The sequence below is a fragment of the Camelina sativa genome, chromosome 11 (assembly GCF_000633955.1).
Source record: "Camelina sativa cultivar DH55 chromosome 11, Cs, whole genome shotgun sequence".
Taxonomy (NCBI): Eukaryota; Viridiplantae; Streptophyta; class Magnoliopsida; order Brassicales; family Brassicaceae; genus Camelina; species Camelina sativa.
Genome location: NC_025695.1, coordinates 1,054,757 through 1,070,419, shown reverse-complemented (window position 1 = coordinate 1,070,419; position 15,663 = coordinate 1,054,757). Strand labels below are relative to the sequence as shown.

The 15,663-nt window shown below is 37.5% G+C and overlaps 2 protein-coding genes across 6 annotated transcripts in view; both read left to right on the top strand.

Moving 5' to 3' along the window:
- Positions 1–3,007, top strand: part of LOC104720935 (protein Iojap-related, mitochondrial) — a 6,449-nt gene extending 3,442 nt beyond the window's left edge. The window contains exons 1-5 of one of the 5 annotated variants that reach the window (XM_010438832.2): positions 8–78; positions 552–939; positions 1,122–1,206; positions 1,298–1,401; positions 1,873–2,210. In XM_010438832.2, coding sequence (XP_010437134.1) covers positions 634–939; positions 1,122–1,206; positions 1,298–1,401; positions 1,873–1,947 — 570 coding nt within the window. In that variant the 5' untranslated portion in view covers positions 8–78; positions 552–633 and the 3' untranslated portion in view covers positions 1,948–2,210. The other 4 variants (XM_010438830.2, XM_019232307.1, XM_010438831.2 and 1 more) reach the window with 4 other exon arrangements.
- Positions 1–15,663, top strand: part of LOC104727503 (histone H3.3-like) — a 29,429-nt gene that overhangs the window by 2,120 nt on the left and 11,646 nt on the right. The gene's annotated exons all lie outside the window — the stretch shown is intronic.

The following is a 15,663-nucleotide window of genomic DNA, read 5'->3' as shown; positions in this document are numbered from 1 at the left end:
AAAAAAAAAAAAAAAAAAAAAAAAAAAAAAAAAAAAAAGAAACATAACAAAACAGAAGTCAGCTCAAGCGACGAAGAGGTATGATTTGGGATTAGGGTACTAGTTTCAAGCTCGTTTCTTAAAATTTTCCTGTTATTGTCTCTGCGATCTGATCGTCACGACAGTTGAGTTTTGGGTTTTGTCCCGTTCCTGTTTGAAAAAACAAATCTCCGTCTATCTAATTTTGCTGCCTAGATATATACATGTTAAGATCAAAAATGGTCGCTTTGTTGTCTCATGTCTGATCAACATTTAATAATAGTTCGTTTGTTTTCTTACTTGGTGGCTCTGTCTGTGTTAGTGATCTGTCTTGTGTGCGATTGTCATTGCGTAGTTGTGTTTTGAAAAATTAGGGTTTGTGAATCGAATTTTTTTCCCCTTTGGCAATATCCGGCTTGGTAAAAGAGATTCATCATTGTTAGGGTTTTCGGTTTCCCCCAATTTCTTCATCAAATTAGGGTTTTTATAATCTTCAATTGACTGTTTAGTTTCTTGTGAATACGCTCTCGCAGAGATGGCTCGTACCAAGCAAACCGGTAATTAGGATTTAATCCAATCTTGGCCATTTTTCGCAACCGCAAAAAGATCATCATCATGTTGACGGCCCTCCGATCTCGTTGTTCTTCTCTTCTTCAAGATCAATCATGGAAACTAGGTTTATCTTCTGCTCCGAATCGCATCTTAGTCTCCTCTCCATTTTTTTCTTCAACCTCCGGAAACAAAGACGTCTCAAAGATTCTCACGCTTCCCGAAGTGGAGAAAATACTCGCTGACGTGAAAGCTGATAACGTTACGGTGGTTCCAACTCACAATCACTGTTTTTGGGCCGATTACATGGTCGTCGCCACCGGACGATCCGATTGGCACTTAAAAAATATCGCTCAAGCATTAGTCTATAAGGTACACACGTCTTCCATCTTCCCCTATCGTTGAGATTGTTGATTTGGGTATAGCCAATTTTGTGAATTCGGTATATGAAAATTGAATTTGACCTTTGATGGATAATGATTAGCTCTGTTTTGTGAACACGTTTTGATATGATAAAGAGTGATCCAATGGTTTTCTTGTATTGCTCTTCACAGACCAAGCAAAAACAGAAAGACGCCAAACATATAATGCTGCCTTCTGTGCAAGGGTACGATAGCAAGTGGATTGTTATAGACTACGGTTCGTGTGTTCATGTTTCTATCTACACAATGTTCATTTTTATATTTCGTTGGAGTACTGTGTTGGATGTAATTCTCCGGATACCCTGTAGGAAAGTTTGTAGTCCATGCACTTGATGAGAAGGCCAGAGTTTATTTCAATTTGGAAAACCTTTGGACTGCTGAAACATATGGTACTGATTCTTCTGATCTTCAGGTAAACAAGTCGCTTAATTTTGTGTGATCAATAAATAAAAAAAGCTGAAATTTTGATCTTGGGGTTGTGTCTTTTTACATTATCTGAACACGGGGGTGGAGATTGTATTAGGAAGTATGTCCTTTTATTTTAAATTGTTATATTTCCTTGATGCTACCTTGGTATGAGGATATGGGGAAGGACCGTCTCTTGTTTGAGTAGTTAATTGTATTGATTTGAACCTAAGCCAGTTATTAGATAGCATCCCCCATATGTGATTTCATGCTTCTTTTGCTATTATAGAATCTATTTTAGGATTGATTTACATATAGCTTCTGATTTGTTGAAGCTCTTTAGAATTGAGGTATTATTCTATTTTTGTTTATCTGCTCATAACAAAACAATTGAGTAGTTTATAATGCTTTGATTTATCGTCTTTATTGATTATATTGAAGCTTTTTTTCCTTTTTTGGGTTGTTATTGTTGTTGTAGGATCTTCAAAACGCTTTTGTAAAGGTTAGACCAATAAACAATTCGAAAAGGAAACCGACGAAAATAAATTCTTGATTCTGTTTGATGGACATACAATCTTCTCTAAGTCTATCGTGTTTTAAAATCTTAGACGGGTTGAGGATATGATTTTAATAAGCCTATTATCAATATCTTTCCCTTTTTTTAAGCCACTTGTCTATTTTTTTCCTTTTATAATTTGGAAAAGGAATAATTTGTCTCTCCTAATCAAAAAAAGAAAACGAATTAAGCCCTCTCTCTATATGGTCACGGTCGGGTTGTCTCACACAATTTGATTTTAATAAGCCTATTATCAAGAATACTGTTTCCAATTTGGCGAATTCCCTTTCTTATTGTCATATATATATAGAGACATAAATGAATAAAAGCTGAAACTACATGGTCACACGCAGGGACATGGAAACATAATATGTGCACATAGATACAGACTTATAACATCTGCTGTGTCAATCATGACGTCCACCATTACAGACTTCTAACTCACCTGCTAAGTCAAATCTGCCACAAGCTTGGCTGCAATAGATTCATGTCCTCGAGTCTGCAAAAAAAATTGAAAAGTCTGTTAGCAATCAAGGAGAAAGTAAATAGGGCCACCGGAATGAAACACAAGTGACAGACTCAAATCACATCACCTTGCACTCTCTTGCAGCTGAAGATAGATGTCACCATCAGCAAAACCTTTGATATTGATTATCCCAAGCTCCAGGTCCAAATAGCAAGAGTAAAAAAAACATCCAATGGAACAACAAGGACAATATCACAAATCAGTTTTTTCCTAATCGCTTCAAACTACGGAAGAAGTACGAAGGTAAGAAAGAACCTGAGCTAAGGCAGGATTAGCAATGCCAGAAGTACAAACGGTGTGGTGTTCTTACAAACTTGCGAGAACGGTGACGCCTGTAAGCAGATGGAAACGGTGTCGAACTTGTACAGGATCTCGCTAGAGAAACATAGCATTAGCTGGCATGATTCCTTCAACCGCAACAGCCTGAAAAAGAAAAGAGAATATGAAACTATATATGACAATTAACATGCAATTTCAAGAACAAATTAGCTTTAGAAATTCAAAATATGCAGTTATTAAATGGCACAAAACAGAGTGTACCAACCTACCTTGGAAAGTGCCTGACTGCTCACAATTTTCCCACAGCCATAAGCACAAGGAATGGCACAGGTTCCGCCACGAATAGAAGGGGAGAGGGCATCAAGGACACGCTGCCAACAGGAAAAGAAAGCAATCAACAATACACATCTTCAATTGACTATCACCGTTGTCAAAAAAAGTTAATTGAGTAGTTACCTGCTCAGTGAGTAGAGGAGGAGTATCAACAGAAAGCTTTAATGCAACTGGCCTAGGCGTACACAAGCCAGCTCTGACATATTATCAACCAACAAATTTAATAAGATAACCAAAAGAAGTAGCGATAAGAAAATACGTTGCAAACCTGAAACATGGCGAAAGATTATGGCAGGAGCCCTTGCAACGCCACCAACATAAGATGAAACTACCACCAATTCATCAGAGGATATGGCCTTACTTGCTAGGTAATCAAGTATCCGAGGTTGTTCATGAATATCAAGTAGAAAAAAAATCAGCCATAAGAAAATCCATTGTGACAATTGAGAAAAGGGGAACTCAATGCTTTGAGGAATAATTTAAACATGATCGAATGAAATTTCAAAGTAGCCCATAGACTGTGTCCGGGTTGAAGATGACAAGCAAGCACACGGTCTGAACGAGATTGTGCTGTTATCAAATTTTCCACAAGCTTGGTTGCAATAGATTCACGTCCTTGAGTCTGCAAACAAAAATTATAAAACAAGAAAGTCACATGAAAAGTCTGTTAGCCACCAACATTACATCAGGTGAAACTAAAAAACTGTAATAGTTGACCTCTGTGGTTGATTCGGTAGGAGTAACTTGATATATCCTGAGGCTTGCTTTTTATCCTGCAATAACAAGAATCGGTTAAAACAAAGTAGCTGAACTCAAATAATTAGTCATTAGTGAAGGATGATTGAAACAATACCTCAAGGTCAAGGGGTTCTTCTTCTTACCTGAGTGTAGATTAGCAAATCTCTGAAAGTCACTAGGGGAAAAAAGAAGAGGATGTAACACGAGATATCTGAAGAAACCTTACCTAAACAGATAATTCTAGACGAGAAGATAAGAGAAAACGCTTGACAACGATCAATCAAAGCCATCACCGATCAATCGTAAGAAGGATCCTCCACAAAACTAAATTAACAATAACAAAACGACAAGTAATTAGTAACATGTAACAAAAAGAAAAAACAAAAGTAAAAATTCAGAAGCGAGAACAAATCAATGAGCGAGTTATTAATGGCATAGGTTCTGCCACGAAGGGGAAAATTCTAGCAGATGTGGTGTACTTCTTTGTGGTGCAGGCAAAGCTGGAGATGTCAAGATCTGCATCAAATCACAGAAAGCATTGGTTAAAACTTTAGTTTTCTATTTATGAAGTACATTACCTTGATGAAACTCGATGCATTGCCTTCTTGTTCTCTACTTTTTCACAGGTTGAGCTTAAAACTTCGAAGTGAGCAAGACCTCGTTTTGCCCTGTGGAGCAGCAGAGTTGCTGGTTATGGATTGAGAATCCATATATGATGAGGAGGCGGAAAGAGTTTCAGTCATGGAGTGAATCAATCTAATTTTATAACAATTCGGCTCACCTGTCTCGATTTTCCATCAGTTTGGTAGTGCTAGCTAAGTTTTTAGTTTCCCTGTAATGAGGCAATCAACACACACACAAAAAAAAAAGATTACAAGAGGAACGTTAGACCAGAGTTGGTATCAGAATGGTTATTAAGAATGTTACTTACCCTTTCACATTATGCTGATGACTGCATTCGGCTTCAGACTACTGTGTCTGGTTTTTGAGTTTTTGGCCGAGTGCAGTATAGATTCCTCAGACGAAGTAAGGATTTCAATACATGCTCAGGGCCATATGCTGAGTTTAGTGAATAAAGGTCCTGCGGAAGATAACCTGGAATTACAATAACATGAACAACAAAAATCATTTATGCAGTTAGTGATGGTTATTTGATCAAAAACTTAAAATATACAAACGCTTAATAAGTCTTGGAAATCAATTTATTTTTACCTTCTGGTGCAAGAGACTGAGCTGGTGGTGACAACCATGCAGAAGTAAAGCCAGATTTTGCGATGTCGGGAACTTTTCCGTCCAAGTTTCTCCACCAATCATGTTTATGAGAATCCCAGTTAGAAGTCTGATATAGAATTCCAAATTCCTCTTAGGGTCTATAAGACTAAGGTCAAACCAAGATTGTACAGCTATAAGTGTTAGACTATATTATATAAAGATGGGCTTACTTGGAGAATGACTTCCCTTCCAACAGTTAGAACTATACCTGATATAAGAAAAGCAATAGACATAATATCAGCAGATATGAAACTAAGAACCTGGAACCTCATGAACCTAAACTAAATCCTTTGTAATTACCCATATCAGTTTGGTCGTTCCGTTCATCAAAGACCTGCAAAAGTATGCTTAAAAAACACAGAGAGATGGAACAACAATTTTTAACATAAAGTGGTAGAGCTAAGAAGAAAAACAAAAGATACTTACATTGCTATAGTAGCCCATGTCGACACAAGGTTCTGTAAAACCCAAAACTCAAACACTGATCGACGAAAAAAGGGTTGGATTTAACAATTACCTGCACTTCAGATAGATCAAACAATAAGTGATATGGCGTAATGAGACACAAACCAGTAAAATTTCAAGCAGGTAGCAACCTAATAAGTACATATCCTAAATTCAAAATATTTCTACCAAGATAACAAAACTAGTGAAGAGTACCATTTGCTTCAGGACGGATAAATGAAACAGAAGCAAAAATTATCCAATATCCCTAATTCTGAAGAATAAAAGAAAGATCAAATACCTCGGAAGAGAAGAAACTACTGTGTCTTCATGCGATGTTTCTACCAAGTCCCTAATCAAACAATCCTGCATATATGGATACGAGAAGAGGGAAACGTTGACACATTAAACAGCCTCTGATCCCAAACGAATCAAATCAAATGTCAAACAACTTTCAGCCACACAAAACAAACATTTTATAAATGTGATAATGAAGAGGAGTATACCCACAAAACCCAGAGTGACAAAAACTGGAGTATACCCACAAAACCCAGAGTGACAATTCGATTCTATGCTTTGAGAGATTAGCCAATCATTATTCTGTGTGCGAGTAAAACAGAGGCATAACAGATGGCATGAAATCAAGTATTTTATAAACCCAAACAACTTTCTAGAGGTGTAAGTGAAACGAAGCTTCATACCTGATTAGAGACTTACGAAGCTATTGAAGATGTTTATGCATGCTGGTTAGCTCTTGCCATTGTTTGAAGATGAATTTCCTGCAACAGTAAGAAATGAAATCCTTGCAGATTAACTAAACAGTTCCATTAAGCTATGAGTTTGTTATATAGTGATGACACTCTTTGATAAAGGGTATTGACCTGAAAATTTTAGCAGATATTGTGTACTTGTTTCTGGTGAAAACAAAGCTGGAGCTGTCAAGATCTGCATCAAATCACAGAACGCATTGGTTAAAACTTTAGTTTTCTATTTATGAAGTACAAATATAACTTGATGAAACTTGAAGCATTGCCTTCTTGTTCTCTGCTTTTTCACAAGTTAAGCTTAACACTTCGGAGTGAGCAAGACCTTGTTTTGCCCTGTGGAGCAGCAGAGTTGCTGGTTTTGGATTGAGAATCTACATAAATAAATGATGAGGAGGAAAGAGTTTCAGTAATGGAGTGAATCAGTCTGATTTTGTAACAATTTGGCTTACCTATCTTGAATTTCCTTCATCTAGCTTTTGCTTTTTGATGGCTTGACTTTCCATAATCAGTTAGGTAGTACTAGCTATGTTTTTAACACTCGTTTCCCTGTAGAGGCAATCAACACACACAAAAAAATAAGATTACAAGAGGAACGTGATACCAGAGTTGGTATCAGAATGGGTTGTTAAGAATGTTACTTACCCTTTTACATTTTGCTGATGACCCGCATTCGGCTTCAGACAACTGTGACTGGTTTTTGTTTTTTTGTTCAGAGTGCAGTATGGATTCCTCAGAAGACTAGCTATCTTTCTAGCAGTTAGATGTTTTTCTTAAAGTCCATCGACTGGTCTCTACCCTTGAATGATGATCTCCTTGACCTGATTCACAAATAATTAACCCTAAATTGTAATTGTAACCATAAAAGACAACAACTGCAACTTAAAAAGAAAATTCGACTTGAGTCAAAGACCATCATCGATCAAATCACTAGAACCAGTTTATGTTGTTACCTTAAGCTCGCTGGCGACGTTTTTGTTCTGAGTCACCGAGAGAGAGTAAATAAATCAATTAACGCCCACCTGTTTCATAGAATCAAAAAGAAACAAACCTGTCAACGATGCAAAACTATGTTAAAGCAGCCTTATTATTAAAAGAAGACGAACAAGGAGGAGGTAATTCTTATCAATACCAAAGCTCGGATCAGTCCTCACTCCTCTGAATGTGCGGAAACATCAGTTCCGTTTTGATTTCAGACAAGGGGAAGGAGACGATGCTCCAAATACACTCAGACCTGCAACCAAAAACCATCATTGGTATCAATAAATAAATAAACAGTCAAGAGTTGTATTAAAAGTGACGATAAAGAATCTTAGCTACTGGTTACTAGTTTATCCCTGAGGCTTACTCTGTGCTGTAGTAGCTACTGGTTCCTAACGGCTCTTGATCCTGAAAATAACAAGAATGTTAGCAAAAAAAATGTAGTTGACCTTAAACAAACGTGATGGATGATTAAAACAAAACCTGAAGGTGTTCTTTCTTCTTGGACGTGGGCGGATCATGGTGGCATTCATGGAATTAGTTGCAGATGGTCTCTACCCTAGAATGATGATCTCCTTGACCTGATTCACAAGTAATTAAAACCCTCAATTGTAATTGTAACCAAAAAACAAAACAACTACAACTTAAAAAGCAAATTCAACTTGAGTCAAAGACAATCATTGATCAAATAACAAGAACCAGTTTATGTTGTCACCTTAAGCTCGCTGGCGACGTTTGTGTTATGATTCACCGAGAGAGAGTCAAATAAATCAATCAACGCCCACCTGTTACATAGAATCAAAAAGAAACAAACCCGTCAAAGATACAGAACTATATTAAAGCGAACCATAATATTAGAAGAAGAAGAACAAGGAGGAGGTACCTATTATCAAATACCAAAGCTCAGATCAGTCCTCACTCCTCTGAAAGTACGTAAACATCTGTTCCGTTTTGATTTCAGACAAGGGGAAAAAGACGATGCTCCAAATTCACCCAGACGACCTGCAACCAAAACCATCAACGGTATCAATGAATAAATAAACAGTCATAAAAGACACGATAAAGAATCTTAGCTACTGGTTACTGGTTTTTCCCTGAGACTTACTCTATGTTGTAGCTACTGGTTCTAAACGGCTCTTTATCCTGAAAATAACAAGAATTGTTAAAAAAAAATGTAGTTGACCTTAAACAAAAGTGATGGATAGCTGAGTTAGCACAGACGTGTAGCTCAGCTAATTCTCCTCCATCCCAGCCATCATAATTTCACTAGCTCGTCAATCATGAATGTACAATCTGCAACATAGCCATAATAAGAAGACACAACATGATAAAGAGTAAGAACCAAAATGAATATGTTAGCAAAACCGCCAAGTGAATCTGAGCTCAAGGCTAAAACAAAAAAGAAAGAACAGAACTGGAATAAACATCTCGGCTCCTCGAGTCTTTGAGTTTGAGTTTGAGATCTGCAATAAGCAGCCTCCTCGAGTCCACCAAGTCAAGTGAACAAACATCTCGGCTCTTCGCTTGGCTCCTTCTGTAATGTTATCCTCTCCATGGCCAAGAAGCACCTACGAGAAAGGGACATGTAATTACAAAGCTGGGTAGGTACATTGTCGGATCCATACCATAAGAAAAGAAAAAAACAGATGAAAGATTCAGAGAAAAATAACAGACCTAGTTAGTTTTCAATGTAGCAACTATCATATCATATAATGGAGAGGCGAATCCTACTTCTTGGCTGGGCAAGAGAGATCAGCGGCAGCTTTGTTAAGTGGAATCTCATCAAACACATCCATAGAAATATATATCATCAACATAAATCCATGGCCAAGAACAGTCTTCGATTTCACCCAACTCCATAGCTCCTCTCGTCTTGCTACATACACAACAACAACACATAGCATGACAACAACAAAAAAAAAAAAAAACAAAATAACCAAAGAACCTATCCAAACAAAATAACCAAATAACCAAAAAAAAAAGAACCCATCCATAAACAAAATAACACAATGAATTGAAATCAAAAATTTTGGTGGTTCTCTTAAAGAGTCTAAGAAGAAGTGACTTACAGGTTTTGGAGCTCCAGAAACTGACAGAGGAACCCATCCATACTCTATCTCTCTCTCCAGAAACTGACAGAGCTCTAACTCCTGTTGAGACTCTTAACTCCAACGACTAATTTGATAACCTTCACAGCAAAACCAAAGAAGTAAAGACTAATTAGAGGCATAACTCTTCAGAAAACTCAATACTAGTTCTGCTTAAACATAAAATTCGATTACCTTTAGAGCTTCAGCTAGTACGATATGAAATTTGCAGGGGTGAGTTGTCTCAGGACCTTCTCCAAGCATATGTAAAACAACCTGCAAAACGAAGAAGAAACTTACTTACTTAAGGACACATTATTAAGAAGTATAACAGAGCAAAGAGGTATGAACATAATAAAAAGCAACTGAGAGAGAGACCAAACCCTAGATGAAGAATTCCTCAAGTATGAATTCAGAGGCCGGGGGAGCGATGATCAGATAACAAACTTGCTTTCAAAACACATTTTTGGCAATTGTGACAACTGATCTGATCCACAGCAGCAGAACTTCCTACAACAAGACCATGCAAAAGGAAAAAGGAAAACAGACTATTCAAAATTTCGTAAGTTGTAATCTGAAGCAACGGAGCTGGCAAAAATTGATACATTATCAAAGAGTAGCAGAAACCTGTATATTGTCATTAACTTGCGTATCCAAGAAGAACTTGGATCTGAGTTGTAGCCTCCAGGTATAGAGGGATGGAACAAATATTGAGAAAATGCCATCACGACCCTGCAAAAGAACATATATATTATCATTTTCAGAATGTTTCGAATCTTATTGACAAATGTAAAATACAAACAGTGTACCTGCATGCAGCTTCTCGTCCAGTCAGTCAGTCATGGCATCAACAACTAGTCAACTTCTGTGGGATTTCAGAAAGTTCGTCACGTCGTTTAGTTCGTCCATCATGGCTTTATCTATCTGTCAAAAAGAGTCAATTTAATCATATGACTAACAACGAAGAAAGATTACCTGAAGCCCCCCTGCAGTATGCATAAGAACTATATCGACAATATTCTTTATTAGCAATATCTACAGGTTTCACATCAGTACCTGCTGTATAAAGCGGCACAGGCACACCAACCTGAAACAAAGAGGACATCAGGGAATATTTATTTACAGAATGGAATATCATCACATGCTCACACAGAGGTTCTCTTAAGACATATCTAAAAATGCACACGATGATTCAGGAGTAAAAAAATTCAATACCTGTTCAGCTAAAATGACAAGTTGATCGATGGCAGCAGGTCGGTAGACATGTCGACCAATAAGCATGCATAGCGTACTCAGCTAATTCACCTCCAGCCATCATAATCTTACCTCCAGCTCATGATCATGTATTTACAATCTGCAACATAACCATAATAAGAAGACACACTGATCAGTAGTATTGAAACCAACATGATAAGAGTGAAACAAGAATGAGAACCAAAACGATCATCTGTTAGCAAAACTGCCAAGTGAATCCTAATTTGAGCTCAAGGGTAAACAGAAGTGGAACCTTGCCTTTGGGTTTGAGATCTGCAAGCAGCCTCCTGGAGTCCACGAAGTCAACTGAACAAACATCTCGGCTCTTCGCTTGGCTCCTTCTGTAATGTTATCCTCTCCATGGCCAAAAAGCCCCTACGGGAAAGAGACATGTTATTACAAAGGGTAGGTACATTGTCGGATCCATAAGAAAAGAAGAAAAAAAAAACAGATGAAAGATTCAGAGAAAAAAAAAAAACAGACCTAGTTAGTTTTCAATGTATAGCAACTATAATGGAAAGGCAAATCCTACTTCTTGGCTGGCTAAGAGAGATCAGCGGCAGCTTTGTTAAGTGTAGTCAAAGGCTCATCTCATCAAACACATCCATGGAAATATCATCAACATAAATCTATGGCCAAGAACAGTCTTCGATTTCACCCAACTCTNGCGGCAGCTTTGTTAAGTGTAGTCAAAGGCTCATCTCATCAAACACATCCATGGAAATATCATCAACATAAATCTATGGCCAAGAACAGTCTTCGATTTCACCCAACTCTATAGCATCTCTCGTCTTGCTACATACACAAAAACACATAACAATCAGAAAGAAGCTACAAAATTCTCAGAAAAAAAAAACTTACAAAACCACTCAGAGAGTACAGGCTGACTTTATTTGACTGCCTTCATTGCATAAGATTTAGTTATATAAAGCAATCATCCAAGCTATGAGTATTCAAGTCATATAATTAGAAATACATGAAACACGTACCTCTCCCGTGAAGAGAATAGGCTGACTTTTTATGACTGTCTTCATTGCATGAAATTGGAATTCAGTTTTTGTGACCAACTTGATGAAGCACCCTGAAAATGTTTCGAATTAAGAGAATAGGACAACAACTAGAGAAGCAAATTATGAAACAAGGAAGACGTAAAGGAATTTGAAGAAGGAAAGATAAAAAACCTATAGCTCACACTCACAGTATATGGCGTCATGGAGAAGGGCACTGGTGACTGCATCTCTGAGTACAAGGAACTCTCGCTATTCACAAGCCTGAAATTGCAGGAAAATTGCGTGCATGAGAGAGGAAAAATGAAAACATGTAAGATAGAAAACAGAGAATAAAAAATGGAAACTTGGCCCTTTGAGTTTGGCTCTACCTGGAGTCCACCAGTCAACTGAACAAACATCTGGGCTCCTTGTGTATCCTCCATGGCAACCATGCACCTACGAGAAAGAGACATGTTATTACAAAGGGTACATTGTCGGATCCATAAGAAACCAAAACGAAAGAAAAGAAAAGATAAACAAGAAATCAGAAGAAAAGAACTCTAAAGTATAGAATGACTAATAGACATTAGACAATACAGAGACAAACTACCTGACCCAAAATAGTCCAAGGATGGGCATTAGGAACAAGACGAACACTAATAAACTCAGCATCTTTAACTATCTTATCAGCTCGAAACCAACTCCATAGTCAGTTGCAACATAGACAACAATTCACAACGAAGAAATAAAATAAGCATTGAGATCAAAATTTTTGCTGGTTCTCTTAAAAGAGTCTAAGAAGAAGTGACTTACAGGTTCTGGAGCTCCAGAAACTGACAGAGGAACCCATCCATACTCTATCTCTCTATCTCTCTCTCCAACCTACACGAAGAAGATGAGATGATGATTATAACACAGAAACCAGACATACATAGTTTTTAAATACACAAATTCAGCAAAATAGCAAACAAAAATTACACCATCTCCTTAGTTTTGGCTTTCCATACACACACACGTCGGTCGGTCGGTCGGATGGTTTTGCAAGCTTCTCCGATTGATTGTATCCATCTCTCAGATGATTCCCGCTGATTTACTTCTCCTCCGGCCAAGACAAGTAGAGAGACCTAACTAACTGTGTAACTAAGACAAAAAGAAATAACCGGATAAAACCGGCTGGTTATTAACCTGTGTGGTCTGATCTGATGGATTGTTGTTGGTGTGTGGTAGAAAAGCCCATTGTTTTCCGAAGCCCATCTCGTGTCTGATGGATTTTGTTTCTCTTGCCGTCTTGAGAAACGTTTCGGTGACGATTCTTTTTCCCCGATTGATCTGAAACCCGACACGAGATGCTAAGAGCATGTCCAGTGGTGTTCTTTTAGGGTTGCTCATACAATTTCTCAACCTAAAAAAAAATAAAAACTAAAAAATTGGCCCTCAAAAAACTGAGAACCGTTGTTTTGAGAAGTATCGGAAGAACCCTTGAAGAAACGGTACGTGGTGACTTATGATTGGATGTTATCAAAATATAAAACACAATATTTTTTTTTTCCTTATTTTCTTTGTTTCTTTTCCCGACTCTCTCTCTCTTTCCTCCCTCGACGAACCAAAGAATCCGGATTTCACCCACCGTCTCCCTCTTTCTCGCATCACAGCGACTGCTTCCGAGATGTTCAATTGATCATCTTCTTCTTTGGTTTCTCTTATCGTAATGAGAAAGCTATTTAAATAGTTTTTGATAGCTTTGTTGTAGGATTTTGCTTTGTCTCTTATGTTTTTTTTTTTGGTTTGGTTGAAATTAAGAGTTAGATTGTGGAATTGGTATGATGTGGTATGTGTTAGGCTTAAAGAGTGGAAAGCTAGAATTTTTTGGGTTGGATCTGGTTGATGCAATTAGGTTCTGTTGCTTGTTGATTGGAACTTGGTCTCTGTTAATGTTTAAAATTAGGTTTTCTGGTTTTTGTTACTTGAGATTATGTCCAAAATCCCGATCTTCTCATGTATATGTTTTATAGATGGTGCTGCCCTTCTACTCTGACTTCTTATCAAAGCTAGAAGTCCTTTAGATTTTCTGGATTTCTGTATAGTGTTGCTTAGAGCTGATTTGTGTAAGTTGCTCTGATAACCAAGGAAGAAAGGTTATAGGGAAATCCACTCTCACTGATTCCTCGCTGCTGCTGGTATCATTGCCCAATAGGGAAATAGCTCCGATACTGCTCCTTGTGTTGTGGTGGGGAAGAGATCGATGATATTGCTCTCTTCGCTGTTAAAGAACACAACAAACGAGAGGTTTGGTTTCCTCCAACCTAATATGTATATAATCTGTAATTTGTGTGTAGGATTTTTATTCTCTTAGATGATGTTTTCAAGTGATTTGGATTCTAAATTTATAATTTTTATAGCGTATACCCAAGTGATTTGCGTGTGTGAAGATTGAAGAGTAAAGTTCTTATGATTTCTCTGTTTACATCCTTTATATACCTAATCAGGTTGTGTTTTGATGTTTTATATTAGAATGTGTTTGTTGAGCTTGCTAGAGTGTTAAAGGCAACAGTTTCAAGAGTTCAAGAATGTTATCCCCTCCTTTACTATTTCCGACCTTGGCTTGAAACCAGGTAAACAACTGTGAAATGAACATCATCACACCGTGTCTGGTTTGTTGATTGAATGGTGTGTTGTTCGGTAACCTTTTCTTCTCTCTAACTCCATTGTATTGTGTTCTAACATTTAGGTCGCACATTTTATTGGATTAGCCGTGGTATTGCGTACTAAGCCCAATGCTTTGACTGCTATTTTGCCTAAGCTGAGGGACAGACCCATGTATCAAGGCCAGGACAAGCTTCCCCTTATTGTTTGGATGATGGCTCAGGTCCTTGTTCATCGTAGACAAGTTCTGCAACGGTCCTTGTTCAGCGGAGACAGAACTTGTGCTTACATGCATCAATAGTGTCATGTCTGATTTCGTTTTTTACAATCGGGCTAACTCATCTTTCACACGAGATTGTTAACCAGAAAATACTCCTAACTTAACATCCTACACATAACTATGAAACATGAACTTGACTTGAGTTTGGATATATAGGAAACTTCAATGTGAAGCAGCATTCCCTTTGTTTTGGTCCTAGTGACATGTGACTTGGTGTTGTTTTTTAGTGTCAAGTTGTTGTTGTTCTATATATTTGTATGATTGAGAAACCTTCATAGGTTTCTCTAGTGGAAGGATGAATTTTGACAAGTACTTAGTGGATTACTTTGATTAGATTAATTATAATTATATGATTAATTTATTTATGAGTAATCCATATGGGTTACTCCACTGCCCATGGTCTAATCCCTCCGACTCCGATCAATCTTATTGTATCGTAACAGGATTATTAGGGTTTCTTCACCAGGAACGATGGTGAATGATCGCTCATCGGCTTCATCATCACAATCTCGAAACCGGCGATGAACGCTCATCAAACCTTAGCAGAGAGAGAGACCTTGCTTGTTCGGCAGAGAAACATCATCATCATCATGTCATATATTTATTTAGAGAAAACAAAAAAATCAAAGAGAAGAAAGATGAACTACTTTTTTTTTATTTTTTTATTTTTTTTTCCCGAGAGTTATGATTTCTCTTGAGAAGTTGACATGAGTGACAGTATATATAAGGTTAGACTGACTTTGTTGCTGTTGCGTTAGCCGGGGTATTGACTTGGGCTAGCCTTCAAGTCTTGTCTCAGCTTTTCTTAATCTCTTTCGCTATCCTTGTCGCTGCTCTCAAGTATTCATTTATCGCTGCTCTACTCATTTTCATTCTCGTCACTCTCCTCTAGCTTTCTCTATTTGTTTGATGAATTTGGTACCAAGTTGGTATAGTATGAAGTTGTTGCATCACACACAGGTTTGAATTCCAACTGTGGTTTCATACATTTGGCGTTTGTACTCGCTTCTTGAAAACAATGAAGAATGTCTCAAAAGAAACAGTTCCAAAAATCTCAAAGTTTATATGATCCAAACTCGAAGAAACACATTAACGAGAATCAAAATCAATCAAAGTTATTTCA